Below are 17,361 nucleotides of genomic sequence, written 5' to 3'. Positions count from 1 at the left end.
ACGGACGTCCTTTAGGTAGGGTGGTCCTGCTTCTTCTTGTGGTGTATGCTGCTACTTCATCGTCGTCATCATGTTCGATCTTCGGGTCGCCGTACTTGTCGAAGTCCTGCTCATTGGCTACTCCATCCATTTCGATGATCTTCCTTTTGCCTCTCCTCACGACAACACGACTAGGCTTTGACGGATCGGTAATGAAGAAGCATTGGTCCAATTGTGAAGCCAGTACCCATGGCTCATTTTTCGCGGTGACGTTTGCGCCCGCGGTCTTGGATTTGGCTTCGGGTATAACCATGGTGGTGAAATACCGGTCTTCTTTTAGGACGCTCTTGGCCCATCTGACACGGAACATCGGGACCTTCTCTCTAGCGTAGCTCAGCTCCCAGATCTCCTCGATCCTTCCGTAGTATCTGTCCTTATCGTTACCGGTGTAGGATTCCATCGTTACCCCGGAGCTCTGATAACCATCGCTCTTCATGTCCTTGTCCTCGGTATAGAATGTGTAGCCGTTGATATCGTACGCCTCATAGGTCATCAGGTTGTGCTCGGCGCCCTGTGACAAGGCGAATATGAGTTGTTCTTCCGCGGAAGAATCCTCATGTAAAGGGTACGACAGAAGCTTCTGCTTGAACCAACGCATGAAACATGAGTTGTGCTCTTTGAGTATATCTCCGTCCGTCCTCTGTTGGCCTCCGTCATTGTACGTCTTCTCAATAAAGGTTTTGTGCTCTACCACCCAAGGATCGACCACGTCTATGTGTTGTAGCGCGACTAGGTTTGCTCTTTCAAAGTCGGCGAGTCGACCCTCGAAGTCGACATGCATTTCGCGGCGACCCTCACGGTGACCCCATCCAGCGAGCCTGCCGAGGTGCCTGTTGACGGGCAGACCAACGGGGTTCTCGATGCCTAGATAATTCGTGCAGTAGGAGATGCACTCTTCGGTCAGAAAGCCCCTGGCTATGCTTCCCTCTGGACGTGACATGTTGCGAACGTATCCTTTGATGACACCATTCATCCTTTCGAACGGCATCATGTTGTGCAGGAACGTCGGCCCGAGTTGGATGATATCCTCCATGATATGGACCAGCAGATGCACCATAACGTCGAAGAATGCGGGCGGGAAGTACATCTCAAGCTCGCATAGTATCACCACGATCTCTTCCTGTAGCCTTCTGAGTTGCCTCACGCCAATCGACTTCCGAGAGATGATGTCGAAAAAGTTGCATAGGCCAAATAGCGTTTCACGGACATGCGCGTCCATGATCCCACGGATTGCAACTGGAAGTATCTGCGTCATCAGCATGTGACAGTCGTGAGACTTCATCCCGCTGAACTTCTGCTTCGCTGGGTCTAGGTATCTGCTTATCTTCCCCGCGTAACCGTAAGGAAGTTTTACTCCTAGGAGGCAGGTGAAAAACTGCTCGATCTCCTCCTGACTTAGAGTGAAGCACGCGGGAGGGTAGTCATTTCCGGTCTTCTTGGCCTTTTTGCCTTTGCGACGACTTTCTGTGTCCTGCTTCGCCTCATCATCATCATCATCATCATCATCATCATCATCATTAGCGTGAAGCTCCTGCCTGATGCCCATTGATTTCAAGTCTGCCCTTGCTTTCGGCCCATCTTTGGTCCTCTCTGGCATGTTGAGCAGGGTACCAAGCAGACTCTCGCACACGTTCTTCGTGATATGCATGACATCAAGGCTGTGAGGCACACGGTGGATCTTCCAGTACGGCAAGTCCCAGAAAATAGACCTCGTTTTCCATACCTTCAGCAGCGGCTCTGGCGCCTTTCGCTTCTTTCCCGGCTCTGGTGCCTTTTGCTTCTTTCCCGGCAGTGGGCAGTCTTTCCAATTTTTCAACAGCTCGTCTATTTCCTCGCCGCTCCTCGTACACGGGCGTTTTCGGGGTTCGGTTTCACCATCGAACAGATCCTTGCGTTTCCTCCACGGGTCATCGTCGCGAAGCCACCTTCGATGTCCCATGAACACGGTTTTCGAAGACCCGGGATCTCTATCTAGCTGGCGATACGTTGTGTCATCCATGCACCTTACGCATCCAGAAAATCCGTGGACTACCTGCCCCGCGAGATATCCGTAACCGAGATAGTCGTGCACCGTCATGAGCAGTGCGGCTCTCATAGGGAAATATTCTTTCTCTGCGGTGTCCCACGTATTGGCTGGCGTTTTCCACAGCGTGTCTAGCTCCTCCTTCAGCAGCCCCAGATACAGATTGATGTCGTTCCCTGGTTGTTTCGGCCCTTCAATTAGCATACTCATGTGAATGTACTTCCTCTTCATGCACAACCAGGGGGAAGGTTGTACATCCACACAAACACAGGCCAGGTGCTATGTGTGCTTCTCTGGCTGCCAAACGGATTGACTCCATCGGTGCTCGCGCCCAGCACGATGTTCCTTGGATCCTTCCCAAATTCTGGGTATTCGAAGTTCAACGCTTGCCACTGGCTCGCATCCTTAGGATGACTCAGCATCTTGTCTTTTTTATTTATCTCCGAATCATTTCCGTCATCTTCCCGCTTCTTCTCCTCCCTATCCGCGTGCCAACGCAGGAGCTTTGCTACCTTAGGGTCCGCGAAATACCGCTGCAGACGAGGAGTGATCGGAAAGTACCACACCGATTTTCGAGGAGCTTTCTTCCTCTTCTTGTATCGAGTGACGCCGCACACCAGACATATGGTAGACTCCGCGTGCTCGTCCCGATAAATGATACAATTGTTCATGCACACATGGTATTTCACGTGCGGTAAATCCAGAGAACACACGATTTTCTTCGCCTCCTCGAAACTGGTCGGGCACTTGTTCCCCTTGGGAAGACGTTCGTGCCAGAATGACATGTTCTTGTCGAAGCCTGCATCGGTCATTTTGTGTTTTACCTTCATCTCCAGAGCCATGAGCGTTACTTTTAGGCGGGTATCCTCGGGCCTGCATCCTTCATACAATGGAGTAACCGCGTCTATCTCCAGTTGATCCAGCTTGGCTTTCTCTCGGGCGGCAGCTCTTGCGTTATCCGTCTGCTTGAGAAGCAGCTCTTGAATATGAGGGTCCTGCACCCAGCCTCCATCGTCGTCTACTCCGGCATCTTCATCTTCATGATCATGCCCTTCGTCTTGATCTTCCTCATCATCATGTACGACATCTTCTACATGATGATTGTGTACAGCATCACCGTCGTGATCATGTCCTGGAGATTCTTCGTCTTCTCGCCCGCCCTCGCCGTGGTGGTACTTGTCTTGTTGCCCTTCCTCATTTCTTGCCCGGCCCCGGCCATGGACGACTTCATAGTCATCTTCATCACCTTGCCACCGATAGCCATCCATGAAACCACGCAAGAGCAGGTGGTCCCGCACCTGCCCGGAATCCGGGTCCGCAATAAGGCTCTTCAGCTTGCATCTTCGACACGGACATCTTATCTCCGTCTCGTTCTTTTGAAGCATCTCGGCCTTCGCGGAGCTCAAAAACCTATTCACGATGCCTTCAGTCATCGTGCGGACCATGGTCGCCTGCGGGGTAGAGCAAAACGATATTTTAGAACCAAGAAAAAATTTGGCATGACCTTCCCTAAAAATAGGACCAAAAACAATGCATAGTGCCAAAATTCTCGCCGAAACGGAAATGAATCAAAACATTCCGGCAAAATATTGGCAACTATCGCATTTCAAATACCGGTACCTTCAAACACAAACATATATGCAACACCACAAACACATGCAACACCACAAACATACATAGATCTAGCTAGGCCACAAAAAGTGCATGTGCACGTTGTTGGAGCGAGCTAGGGAGAAAAAAAGTAGATCTACATCATGAAGATAGCTTTCCCCTTACTTACCTATCAAAAAAAGGTAATTTCACCACTTAATTTTGATGAATCTATTGTGGAAATGAGGTGAGGAGGAGGAGATGGCCGAAATCTTGGAGAAGGAGGTGGAGGGAATGAAGTGGGCAAAGTGAGTGGGTAGGTGTGGGGCTGTCCAAAATATCTTGTTGGGGTCCCAGGTTACTAATGGCGCACCACCAGCAAATGCGCCATCCTGGTTACTAATGGCGCACATGCAAGTGGTGCGCCATTAGAAGTTTTGCAAAAAAGTAAAAAATATAAATATATATACTAATGGCACACCGTGTAATAGTGCGCCATTACTAGTGTAAACTAGTAATGGCGCACTGTGAAACGGTGCGCCATTAGTAGTTTTGCAAAAAAAAGAATAAGAAATTTTTTACAGTAATGGCGCACTCTCTGCCTGGTGCGCCATTACTAGTTAGAACTAGTAATGGCGCATTGTCAACCTGATGCGCCATTAGTATGTATGGAAAAATGGGAAGAAAAAAGTTAATACTAGTGGCGCACCCTGTTTCTGGTGCGCCATTAGTGTCTTCCACACTAATGGCGCATCACCAACAGGTGCGCCATTAGTATATAGTAGTGGCGCACTACTTCCCTGGTGCGCCATTAGTATCAATCCTATCTATAACCCTTTTCCTAGTAGTGTCACGTTCATGTAATATTTCTTCACCAACAACTTGTTACTCTTTGAGCTTGGTATCCTGGGCATTTAGGGTTCTTACGGGCTTCCTTGCTTGTGGCATGCTTCAGAGACCTATGGAAAGGTGTGGTGTGATCACCTTCAAGACCAACCCCCGAGTGATTCGAGGCTCATCCATTGGTGGTGACTCGAGGAGAACACGATGAGCTACTTGGTGGCGTTCTGGAGCCATGGCACCGACACTTATCTAACAAAGATTAGCACTTCCTCAAGAAAGTGTGACCTTGGGATAAAATGTGCGTCCCTGACTCACTTGTGGTTAATCCTTTTCTGCACTTTACTTTGTCTTGTATGCTTGTGGGCTTGTTAATTATATTGTTGCCTAGCTTACATTGCTTTGACCTTGCTTGCCATATAGGTTGTGATCATCTAGTTGCATGTCTGGAGAACTTACTTTATTTGCAAATCCCTAAAAATGGTAATTCATCTTAAAAAATGTAGTCTCCTATTCACCCCCCCTCTAGTAGACCGCATCGATCCTTTCACCCACAAACAAACAAGGTCCGCCAACTAAAATCATTACCCACATTCAGCATGTGCACATCAATAAAAGCTTGCACATTTATTAAGAACTATGGCCTGCAGGGATTCGTACCAAAAGAGTGTCAAGCCCCTCTACGGCCATCACTGCAAACACCACAAAATCCTTTAAGACCGAGCCTCCACTTCTATTTCTCCATCTTCACTAAACTTTGTCTTGTCTCACAAAGGAAAACAAAAGACTGGGGATATTGGGTTTTGAGAGGGCTAAAACCTCGCGAGCCCCCCCCCCCCCAAAAAAAAGTTCCAAAACAGGAGACTCATTGTTCCTAGTGGTACCCTCGAGGGAGCCTGCAGATCTAGCTTCACCGTCACCACGACTCTTGTTTGTCGCTTGCTGCTCGAACTATAACTAGTGGATTCATGCTCAGGAAGATCCTCCCCCTTCCCCTCTGTGATTGCCAGCACACCGGGTGGGGCTTCGGCCAGATCAAGACTCCATTTACATGCACTTTGTTGCGTTCTTGTCCAAGTCCATGTTTTCGCCCAGGAGTTTCTTAGGGCTAGCGGTTGTATCAACGATTTTTGGATCAATCTCCTCCTGACCCCGACCATTACATTTCCCCGCAGGAGCGACGCGAGCCCCATCACCTGGAATTCCATGGCTTACAGAAGGGACCTTTGTTACTCTTCTTTCTTATTCTCGAAAAAATAAAAAAAATGGTAAAAGACTCTTCTTTCTTCTTATTTAGAAAAGCACCTTCTCCGAAGAGACTCTTTTTGCGAGAAATTTTCTAAGGGGAAACTTTGTTTTTGCCACTCTAGCTTTTGACCACTTTGCTTTTGCCACTCTAGAATTTGACATTTCACTTTCGCCACTCTTAGTTTTTGACAATACATCACAATTGCCATTCTATGGCAAAAACAATAATTTTAGAGTGGCAATTATGATACATTGTCAAAATCTGAAGTGGCAAAAGTGAAATGAAAAATTATTGCTTTTGCCACGAAATGGCATTTGTAATGTATTGTCAGAAGCTAAGAGTGGCAAAAGTGGTATGTCTAATTCTAGAGTAGCATAAGCAAAATGGGCAAAAACTAGAGTGGCAAAAACAAAGTTTTCCCATTTCCTAAGAGACTTGGTCTTTTCTGTTGCGTATATGTGTCACAATTGTCTGATATTTTTTGGGACAATTGTTGTGCTGCTTACGCATGGATGGTAGTCGAACAAGGCACATCAATTTAATGCGAATATCCAATTCTAAGCCCGGGCTCATCTGCACCCGCTCAAGAGAAAAAATCATAAAAACTTCAAAAAAATCCAAAAATTTTGTGGAAGGTACATAATTTGGTGCATGAGGTGCACTCCAAATTTCAGAGCATTTGCACATTTGAGTAGCTCTCAACAAAAAAGACAAATTGAGTTAGAACAGTATATGAACAGTACACTATTTAACGGACCTCAAATTTGTTTTTTTTTTGCCGAGAGCTACTCAGATGTTCAAATGATTTGAAATTTGGAACAGACATCACGCAACAAATTATCTACCATGCCAAAAAAATTGTAATTTTTCGAATTTTTTAGTTTTTGTTTTGATTTTTTTATTGAGCGCAGGTGTAGATGATCCTATGAGCCAAAACGCCTCACTCCATTTAATTTTAATTTATACTTCTTCTGTCCTTTCTCTCAACCCAAGCTTCTCTGACCGCAGCTACGAAACACCAATTTCCTTCTCCGCTCGACGACATCGACATCACACAAGTAGGAATACGTCACGTTTCTTGGCTGCCGCTATACTTGTTGCCCAGCAGAAAACGAGCCGACTCCCCTCGTTCCCAGCACGTAAATCATCGCGTACGCGGCGGACAAGGCAGCGTTTTCGGCGTGACCCGAACAAACTTTCTTCCTTCTGGTTGCAACGGCCTCTACGTCCGTCTACTCGTCTACAACTCCCGCCCGCCCGGACTAGTCTTGCTACCGCCCAACCGTATCAATTTGGCGCGTGAGACGCCGTGATTTGTAGTTTGGCACATCAATTGAAAGCCTTGCCTGGCCGCAACGGGGGATAGGGTGGGGTGGTCGGCCCGTTGCCAGGCACACATGGTGCGTGACGCCAAACGGAGTCTCTGCAGCCTCTGTCTGACCCGTTGCCGTGTGAGCAAGTCACGCCACACACACACACGCACACAATGACACAAACTTACAGAGAGTGGTGAGGTGAGGTGTGTCCTTGTGTCACTGGGTGGTGGGGTAGAAACCTGAAAGGGTGCCGTGTGAATCCCACACTGTGGCGCTTATAAAAAACCAAGGAGAGGCGCAGTAGCAGGGGCGAGCCTGCACTCAGTACCATCTTCCTTCTGATTGGCCATTGGGGTGGCCGGGTGGGAAGCAAGCAAGGAAGGAGGCGACCATAGCCAGCCAGCCATGGCGACCAGGCCGGGGCCTTTGACTGAATGGCCATGGCAGAGGATGGGCAACTTCAAGGTACGCACTACGCAGGCGATAACAATGCTAGCTCTTCCTCCGTTCTTTGCTCTGTTGCTCGAGTCGAGATGCGTAGGAAGAGGCTTCTCCAGAGCAAGAAACTACGAGTAGGTTGGTTGAACTCATACATCAACCAAGTAAACCAGTACTGTATTTCCAAAGCAAATGTTTTCTGTTGCCACTCCTGGCAGACTTGCTTGGATATTCTTGTGTGGCACCCGCAATAGTTGTTGCATGGTTCTGCTCTTGCTAGATTTAGCAACACGAACAATACAAAATTTACTTTCCTCGAAGAGACAGTCCTGGGCATGAGACAGTGCATTTACTTTCCTCGAAGAGGAGGAGATTCTCGACCTGGTACCCGTTCGGTGTTGTTTCTTGTTGTCTCGCGGAATTCATTACTACTCTCATAGTACTATGATTAATTAACGTGGCCAAATGCTGTTGTGTGGTGGCGCAGTACCTGGTGATGGCGCCGGTGGTCGTCCACGGCGCGTACCGGGTGATGACCAAGGGGTGGGGCGACATCGACCTGGCCTACTCGCTGATCCTGCCGTCGCTGGCGCTGCGGATGATCCACAACCAGATCTGGATCAGCCTGTCCCGCTACCAGACCGCGCGCAGCAAGCACCGCATCGTGGACCGCGGCATCGAGTTCGAGCAGGTGGACCGCGAGCGCGGGTGGGACGACCAGATCGTCTTCAACGGGCTGCTCTTCTACGCCGGGTACCTGGCGATGCCGAGCGTGCGGAGGTTCCCGCTGTGGCGGACGGACGGGGCGGTGGCGACGGCGCTGCTGCACGCGGGGCCCGTGGAGTTCCTCTACTACTGGTTCCACCGCGCGCTGCACCACCACTTCCTCTACTCGCGCTACCACTCCCACCACCACGCCTCCATCGTCACCGAGCCCATCACCTGTAAACCCCCCAATATTCTCTCTCTCTCTCTCTCTCGCCTTACCACATCTAATTACCCGCATCAGTTTAGTTTATATATTGCTCTTCGGGTCTTTGATTATAATGCTACGTAGTACACTTGCTACGATCACCGTGTCGCGTCTCTTGGGCAAATAATTTAATCAGCCCACGTATGTACCAGTAGGATCCAAGAACAGTACGCATGTGACCATGATAAAAACCATTTATTACCGGTTCCATACAAGCAAATTCCCTACTACCACAAGTGTCCAGCCCTGGTTCCAGCTCAAAACACAATAGTGTTCTCTAATGAAACAGCTGCACGTCTCGGCCCATGCTCGCCATCCCTCTTTCAACGAAAGGGGCTGGTTTCGACTGGACCACTGGATACGTGTAGTGCTGTAGTCTCTGCACCGTCTGACCGGAAACAGTAGCGCAGTACGTACACTGCACCAGCAGCTTTAAACCACGGCCCGGCCCACACATGCTGCCAGGGAAACGAACATGGCATGTGACTGCCTGAAATGCGGCGGCAGAGGCCACGCCCAAACGATCGCGACAATTAATTTTGGCCCAAACTTATCAACGGACGAAATGAAAGGCAGACCAAACGGCCTCCAAAGAAAGGCAACTAACTATTCTAAAAAAAAGGCAACTATTGTATGGCACATACGGAGCAGAGAGTTCAAAATATTTTTTTTGAGACATGAGAGTACAAAATATATACCTAATGCAAAAAATATATATAGGCTTTTGTGGTCTTTTTTGTTTTGGGGAAACCAATTTTGGTCACTTAACTAGCGGTCGATTCTATATTTGGTCCCTGGAATTTGATACCAGACATCTTCAACGCTAAACATTTCAAGTCCGACAAATTTAGTCTGTGAGTTAAGTTGGCAATGAGAACGGCCAATGGACAACAGGGTGTTTTTGTACAAGTGGCTGCATAGTTAGTGTAGACATAGCACTAAAAACATCTTTGGGTTTGTGTGTGCTTATGGGCTTGCTAAGACATAGCCTAGTGGTGGGAAGGGGCTGATGCCTTCCCACCCACACAGGTTCAAGGCATGATACTTGTAATTTGGGTTTGTTGCATCAATTATACTGTAGGGGGTTCCCTTACAGTCTTTCTGTAAAAAAAAGCACTAAAAAGGAAAAAAAATAAAGATAAAAGAAATAACGGAAACATCTTTCTTCGTGGGGATCCCCTATTCCTCAAAGAGAAACATATTTCTTTGAAAAAATGAAACTATATTGAATATATTCAGAAAGAGACTTTAAAACTGAAATATTTAAGAAAATATAATCTAGAAACATAATATTCAGAAACTTGGGGAAATTTTTAAGAAGTATTGCTGGAATTTTGAAACTTGAGTAAACTTACTAATAACCAAGAACAATTATGGAAAGGTGAAATGTATGGTCATATTTCGTAAATTATTTGTGAATTTTCTACATTTTTTTGTTTTGCGATGAAGTTTTATATTTTAATAGTTTTCACATGTTAAGTAACTTTTAAAGAAATATTTTTCTTTCAAAGTTTTTTCTGTCAAAGACTGTAGGGGGTTCCCTTACAGTCTTTCTGTCAAAAAAAGCACTAAAAAGGAAAAAATAAAGATAAAAGAAATAACAGAAACATCTTTCTTCGTGGGGATCCCCCATTCCTCAAAGAGAAACATATTTCTTTTAAAAAATGAAACTATATTGAATATATTTAGAAAGAGACTTTGAAACTGAAATATTTAAGAAAATATAATTTAGAAACATAATATTCAGAAACTTGGGGAAATTTTTAAGAAGTATTCCTGGAATTTTGAAATTTGAGTAAACTTACTAATAACCAAGAACAATTATGGAAAGGTGAAATGTATGGTCATATTTGGTAAATTATTTGTGAATTTTCTACATTTTTTTTGTTTTGCGATGAAGTTTTATATTTTAATAGTTTTCACATGTTAAGTAAGTTTTAAAGAAAGATTTTTCCTTCAAAGTTTTCTCTGTCAAAGACTGTAGGGAGTTCCCTTACAGTCTTTCTGTCAAAAAAAATCACTAAAAAAATAAAGATAAAAGAAATAACGGAAACATCTTTCTTCATGGGGATCCCCCATTCCTCAAAGAGAAACATATTTCTTTGAAAAAATGAAACTATATTGAATATATTCAGAAAGAGACTTTGAAACTGAAATATTTAAGAAAATATAATTTAGAAACATAATATTCAGAAACTTGGGGAAATTTTTAAGAAGTATTCCTGGAATTTTGAAATTTGAGTAAACTTACTAATAACCAAGAACAATTATGGAAAGGTGAAATGTATGGTCATATTTGGTAAATTATTTGTGAATTTTCTACATTTTTTTGTTTTGTGATGAAGTTTTATATTTTAATAGTTTTCACATGTTAAGTAACTTTTAAAGAAAGATTTTTCTTTCAAAGTTTTTTCTGTCAAAGACTGTAGGGGGTTCCCTTACAGTCTTTCTGTCAAAAAAAGCACTAAAAAGGAAAAAAAATAAAGATAAAAGAAATAACGGAAACATCTTTCTTCATGGGGATCCCCCATTCCTCAAAGAGAAACATATTTCTTTGAAAAAATGAAACTATATTGAATATATTCAGAAAGAGACTTTGAAACTAAAATATTTAAGAAAATATAATTTAGAAACATAGTATTCAGAAACTTGGGGAAAATTTTAAGTATTCCTGGAATTTTGAAATTTGAGTAAACTTACTAATAACCAAGAACAATTATGGAAAGGTGAAATGTATGGTCATATTTGGTAAATTATTTGTGATTTTTCTACATTTTTTTGTTTTGCGATGATGTTTTATATTTTAATAGTTTTCACATGTTAAGTAACTTTTAAAGAAAGATTTTTCTTTCAAAGTTTTTTCTGTCAAAGACTGTAGGGGGTTCCCTTACAGTCTTTCTGTCAAAAAAAAGCACTAAAAAAATAAAGATAAAAGAAGTAACGGAAACATTTTTCTTCGTGGGGATCCCCCATTCCTCAAAGAGAAACATATTTCTTTGAAAAAATGAAACTATATTGAATATATTTAGAAAGAGACTTTAAAACTGAAATATTTAAGAAAATATAATTTAGAAACATAATATTCAGAAACTTGGGGAAATTTTTAAGAAGTATTCCTGGAATTTTGAAATTTTAGTAAACTTACTAATAACCAAGAACAATTATGGAAAGGTCAAATGTATGGCCATATTTGGTAAATTATTTGTGAATCTTCTACATTTTTTTGTTTTGCGATGAAGTTTTATATTTTAATAGTTTTCACATGTTAAGTAACTTTTAAAGAAAGATTTTTCTTTCAAAGTTTTTTCTCACAATTTTCCAACCTCCCCTTTTTAAAAAACTTCCCTGAGTTGTTTTCTATGTTTTTCTTTTGTGTGTGTGTGCTTACGGGGTTGCTACTTGGAGATCAGTTCAAATTTGTTTGGCTTTGACGATTAGGGTAATTCTGAAATGCACAAATAGTTGAAGGGATAAAAAAGGATTATTTGTTCCCCATGTCTTTAGGATCTTGGATGGTGTTAAACATGCTTTCTCCCATAGGTCATAATAACTTGGTGCTGACTGCCAAGAACGGGCAAAGATTAGTTCCAGTGTTAATGTGACAAAATTTATCTTATTTTCGTTCTATTGTTCTTAAGACTTGTTCCTAACTTGGTTAGTTTGAACGTAATGCAAATGTAGCAATCCTAATCATGAAAAAAAATTGGGGCGATGTGTGGCGGTTGTGCAACCTTCTAGCTGACCACTTTTAGATTGAACACTGTTACCATAGAAAGGTTGTGTGCTTTCTAACCAGTAATGTAAGAGCTAAGAGGTGTTTTTGCATAATTACTTCTGTGTGACTAAGCATGTAAAGAATGTGTCATGTTTATGAAAATGTTCTCTTGGTTTCTAATACGTCTCTGTATTGCAGCGGTCATCCATCCTTTTGGCGAACACATCGTCTATTTCACGCTCTTTGCAATCCCGATGTTGTCCACAGTTTATATGGGAAATGGCTCCGCCCTCGTGTTTGTGCTGTATATCGTTTACATTGACTTCATGAACAACATGGGGCACTGCAACTTTGAGTTGGTGCCAAAGTGGATGTTCCAAGTCTTTCCTCCTCTCAAGTACCTCATGTACACCCCATCGTAAGTGCAGACCCTTAACATTAATCCCACAACCTAGTCTAGGTATTAACCAAAAAAATGATGGGACTTGGAGTTTAGAGATTCTAGACTTCACTGAAATCAACATAACAATCTTTTGCCGGTTTCTTATGCAGGTTTCATTCCCTTCACCACACGCAGTTCCGCACAAACTATTCACTCTTCATGCCATTTTACGATTACATATACAGCACTATGGACAAGGCATCTGACGAGCTGTATGAAAACTCACTGAAAGGGACAGAGGAGACACCTGACCTTGTTCATCTCACACATATGACCAACTTGCAGTCGGCTTATCATCTAAGGGTTGGATTCGCCTCCATAGCATCCAAACCATCTGATAACTCCGAGTGGTATATGTGGACGCTATGGCCCTTGGCATGGCTGTCAATGGTGGTAGCATGGATTTATGGGTCATCTGCATTCGTGGTCGAGAGAATCAAACTGAAGAAGATGAAGATGCAAACATGGGTCGTACCGAGATACAACTTCCAAGTAACCAACTCCCCTGGCCATTTATGCGTTTATCTGATGGCTGCAAGTTGCTTAACTATTTTCTTTCTTCCTGCAGTATGGTGTGACATGGGATAGAGAATCGATCAATGACTTAATTGAAAAGGCGATATTGGATGCTGATGTAAGAGGGGTTAAGGTGCTCAGTCTAGGGCTACTAAATCAGGTAACTAATCCTTACTTCAAAAACTCATATTGCAGAGGTACACAGTGTATGTGAGTATGGTGAAGACAGAAAAATCATAAAATAACATAATAAAATTAATGCTATTGCTTCGGTAGACCCCCCTCACAAACCGTATAAAGGGCAGCATGGTCATTTGACCATAACGTGTACAACCATCTTTCGTGTGTGACACCTACTGTATGTTGACGTATCCGCCCGCCACACACACCCCTCCAGACCTTATGGTTTATTTCCACCCAACATAACCAACTAGGACAACTCACTTTTTATGCATAAGTACTTCTTTTACTCTTTTTATTGTTTATTTTCTCAGACTACTAATGGGAAAGCTTTGGCTGGTTGGATTTGACTTGAGAACGTGGCTTTCCATAGATAGTTTGCACATAACAAACGGAAGTGGTTCCAATTTGTTCTCTAAAACAGTCCAGCGGAAATTAATTCTCCTAAAATCATGCGAGTATAAATTGAGAGTCTGTTTATTTCTCTTTTGTTCTTTCGGAAATTATGTTCAATGAAATTTTGTACGACATACATGCTACTAAAATCAGATGCATATTAAATTTGCTTCCACTGTCATGAAAATGTGCTTCCTTGAGTTAATCAAATTGCTTCAAATTTAAAATATGTTCAAACTTAACCAAAAGTTGTTTTGTGTTGGATAAAATTATTTATCCCATCACATCTCGAACCGGGAATTTGCTTGCTTCCGATGCATACCAAATTTTCTTTGAGGCAATATGCGTTTTCAACACAATGAAATCATGTTTCAATCAATTCGAGAATTTACTCCTGGTGCAACTAAAATGTGCTTCTAGTTTTTTTGCAAGGAACTAAAATATGCATCGACTTAACGCAAAATGTTATCCATATAATTATTATTTTCATCCATCATAGCTCAGTTAGAGAATTGGCTTCCATGAGATAGATACATGAGTCCAATGTAATATAATATTCTCGTTTCCAATCACAGTAAAAATTGGGCGCTCTAATTGTACATTTTGCTTCCATCATGGTTCAAATTTTAGAAATTTGGGTCACTTCATGAATGTCCAAAAAACACCATGTTCAACAGAGGGTGGTCGGCTAGGACAAAAATCTCCATTTGAGAGCACATTTTTTTGGCATCCGTCAAATGACGCCAATATTTATTTCCATGAGCTTATATGACCAATTAAAGGCACCATGCCAAGTTGTTTTAGTTTTCGATAAATTTTGCATTTTCTGGAGTTTTCTCGGGCAAAAAAACTCATAAATGGCCGAACGTGTCACAACTTGCATATGATTTTGGAAATTCGTTCAAATCTGACCCGGATGCCTACCATGGGCATTCCCACCTACTTGCAAGATTTGGGATCATTCAAAGGATGTACAAACATAGACCATGTCCAACGGAGGGTGCCCGGCTAGGCCAGAAGGCTTCATCTGAGAGCACGATGTTTCCCGATATCCTTCAAATGACCCCAATTTTTTTCTATGCCTTGTATGACTAATTCAAGGCACCATGCCCAGTTATTTTGGTTTTTGACAAATTTTGCATTTCTTGGAGTTTTCTCGGTCAAAAAATGGTCAGACGTGTCGCAACTTGCATAAGGTGTCGGAAATCGTTCAAACCTAAAATGAATGCCTACTATAGCCATGCGCTTACAAAAGTTGGGGTGAATTCAAGAATTTCTAAAACTAAACCATGTTTAATGGAGGGTGTCTAGGTATGCTATCTGAGAGCATGTTGTTTCTCCACATCCTCGAAATGGCCTTAATTTTTCTCATGACCTTGTATGATCAATTCAAGACATCATGCCAAGTTGTTTTGGTTTTCGGTAATTTTTACATTTTCTGGAGTTTCCTCGGTCAAAAAAGGTCGATACAATGATCGAACGTGATGCAACTTGCATACGGAGTCAGAAATCGTTCAAACCTGACATGGATGCCTACCATGGGCATCCCCACCTTTTTGCAAAAGGTTGGTTCATTTCAAGAATATCCAATACTCGACCATGTTTAACATAGGGTGTCCAGATAGGCAGAAGGTTCGAATCCAATTGCCATACTTTTTTGTAACGAATTTTCTCCCGGCTACTTGCCTCTACGATCTTGTATGGTACACAGGCTATGTATCGGAGGTCTTCACATGGAGGGTGTACTTTAAAGAAAAGACCATCGTGCCCTTTATTATGAAGGGGTATAGAGTAATCTCAGCCATCGATGTGTTTAAGGGGGTCTACCGAAGCAGAAGTGTAAAATTAAATAGTACGGAGAAATGTACAGTAATATGTGCTCTGATCCCTAGATATTTTCTCTTCATTCATCTAAAAAGGGATTAGTACTTTGTATTGATAATGAGAATTGACTTGTTTCTCTCTCTTTTTTCCCCTTTAGGCAAAACAGCTCAATGGGAATGGTGAACTATTTAGACAAAAATACCCAAAATTAGGAGTTCGAATTGTTGATGGAAGTGGCTTAGCAACTGGAGTTGTCCTAAAAAGCATCCCTTCAGATGCAAAGCAAGTTTTTCTTCATACAGGGACTTCTAAGATAGCCCGTGCCGTTGCTATGGCATTATGTGGCAGGGGCATCCAGGTATATCTATATCTTCCTGCAGCCATGTCTCTACTTTTCTGGGTAAAGAGTTTTGTAGAATATTTTCATGAAATCATTTTCGGCTCAGGTGATCATGAATCGTAAGAAAGAGTATGACATGCTCAAGTCACAGATGCCAGAGGACGGAGCAAGCTACTTGAAGTGCTCCAGCAATGACATAACCAAGGTAAAAGTTATGCTGATCAATGAAAAGTTTCCTGGAAAGTACTGTATTACATTGTCGAGTGTGGAACTAAATCATGGTTTAATCATATATATGTGTCCTTGAGAAGAAAGTTGTTGGCATACCTAAAAGTATTATCGGTGCACCATAGTATGACCAACTCCCAAACATGTTCTCAATAACCATTTTAGTCATGAAAACAGTTGCCCTTAATAAGTGCTATGTGATATATTTTTCTGCAAAGAAGGGATATGGTGATCAATAAAACATTGAAATTAGCCCTAACATGGACTCAGTATGATTATCCAAACTTGAACCATAGTGGAAATGGGCAGGAGAAAATGCTCCGGCAGATTCTTGTACTAACAGTCTTGGAAGTAGCTTGTATTGATGTTTCAGTTTGTTGCAGATTTGGCTAGTAGAGAGGATCGACGACAAAGAACAGAGGATGGCACCAAAAGGAACAGTGTTCATTCCAATATCGCAGTTCCCCCTTAAGAAAGTCCGCAAGGACTGCACTTACTTGAGCACTCCAGCGATGAAGATCCCGGACACTATGCAGAACATCCACTCCTGTGAGGTAAAACCACCACCGATTTCGCAACGTGTCGTGCGAATGAACCTCTCCTGCCCAGCACTCGTTTTTTTGGCGGGTGACCATCACTGAATATATATATATATATGTGTGTGTGTGTGTTTGGTTCCTCTACAGAACTGGTTGCCGAGAAGGGTGATGAGCGCGTGGCATATCGCCGGAATACTTCACGTCCTGGAAGGGTGGAGCGTGCACGAGTGCGGTGACGACATGATGGATTCTGGGAAGGCATGGTCGGCTGCCATCAGGCACGGCTTCGTCCCTCTCACCAAAGCTTGACTGGGGAAATGTTGCTAAGATGGTACTACCGAGAATTTATGCTAAAACCGCTGCCTTTTTCTTTTCTTTTCGGGAATACGCAGCTAAGTCTGTAAGATTTATCAGTGTGAACATCGAACATCAATTCCATTAACTTACTGCTTATGGAGTACTGTACTTTTGTTGGCATAACGTGTGTAAGATCATGGGAGATGATGTTTGGCGTTTGAGTTCAGTATAGGAATAATCGGAACGCCTGATTTGAGTGACGGACTCAAATTAGGTGGACGAAAGAAGGTAAGCTGAGAACCACCTGACTTTCAAAAGAAAAAAAAGAAGCTGAGAACCACCTGGACTCACCTCTCCCCTGAGTTTGAATCTGTACGAAGTGTAACAAAAGAGTTTGAATTGGCAGTGTCCTTCAT

The 17,361-nt window shown here is 42.9% G+C and overlaps 1 protein-coding gene across 1 annotated transcript; it reads left to right on the top strand.

Annotated features, from left to right (window-relative positions):
* Positions 1 to 7,340: 7,340 nt before the first annotated feature.
* Positions 7,341 to 17,113, top strand: LOC125530343 (very-long-chain aldehyde decarbonylase GL1-4). The gene is made up of 9 exons (XM_048694743.2): positions 7,341 to 7,522; positions 7,983 to 8,439; positions 12,382 to 12,601; positions 12,736 to 13,117; positions 13,194 to 13,301; positions 15,699 to 15,899; positions 15,988 to 16,086; positions 16,493 to 16,663; positions 16,796 to 17,113. The coding sequence occupies exons 1-9, from the start codon at positions 7,463 to 7,465 to the stop codon at positions 16,955 to 16,957; spliced, it is 1,860 nt and encodes a 619-aa protein (XP_048550700.2). The 5' UTR covers positions 7,341 to 7,462; the 3' UTR covers positions 16,958 to 17,113.
* The last annotated feature ends 248 nt before the right edge of the window (positions 17,114 to 17,361 follow it).

This window comes from Triticum urartu, chromosome 6A (assembly GCF_056163025.1).
Source record: "Triticum urartu cultivar PI428250 chromosome 6A, HENAU_Tu73, whole genome shotgun sequence".
Classification (NCBI taxonomy): Eukaryota; Viridiplantae; Streptophyta; class Magnoliopsida; order Poales; family Poaceae; genus Triticum; species Triticum urartu.
The sequence above is the reverse complement of the archived record's forward strand: the minus strand, read 5'-3'. Positions and strand labels throughout refer to the sequence as shown.

What these genes read in the sequence shown, in the direction of transcription:
- LOC125530343 (XM_048694743.2), top strand. Translation starts at nt 7,463, where the DNA reads ATGGCGACCAGGCCGGGGCCTTTGACTGAATGGCCATGGCAGAGGATG. An exon ending in GTCTAGGGCTACTAAATCAG is followed by an intron (nt 13,302 to 15,698) that starts GTAACTAATCCT and finishes TTTCCCCTTTAG; the next exon opens with GCAAAACAGCTCAATGGGAA. An exon ending in CCAGCAATGACATAACCAAG is followed by an intron (nt 16,087 to 16,492) that starts GTAAAAGTTATG and finishes AGTTTGTTGCAG; the next exon opens with ATTTGGCTAGTAGAGAGGAT.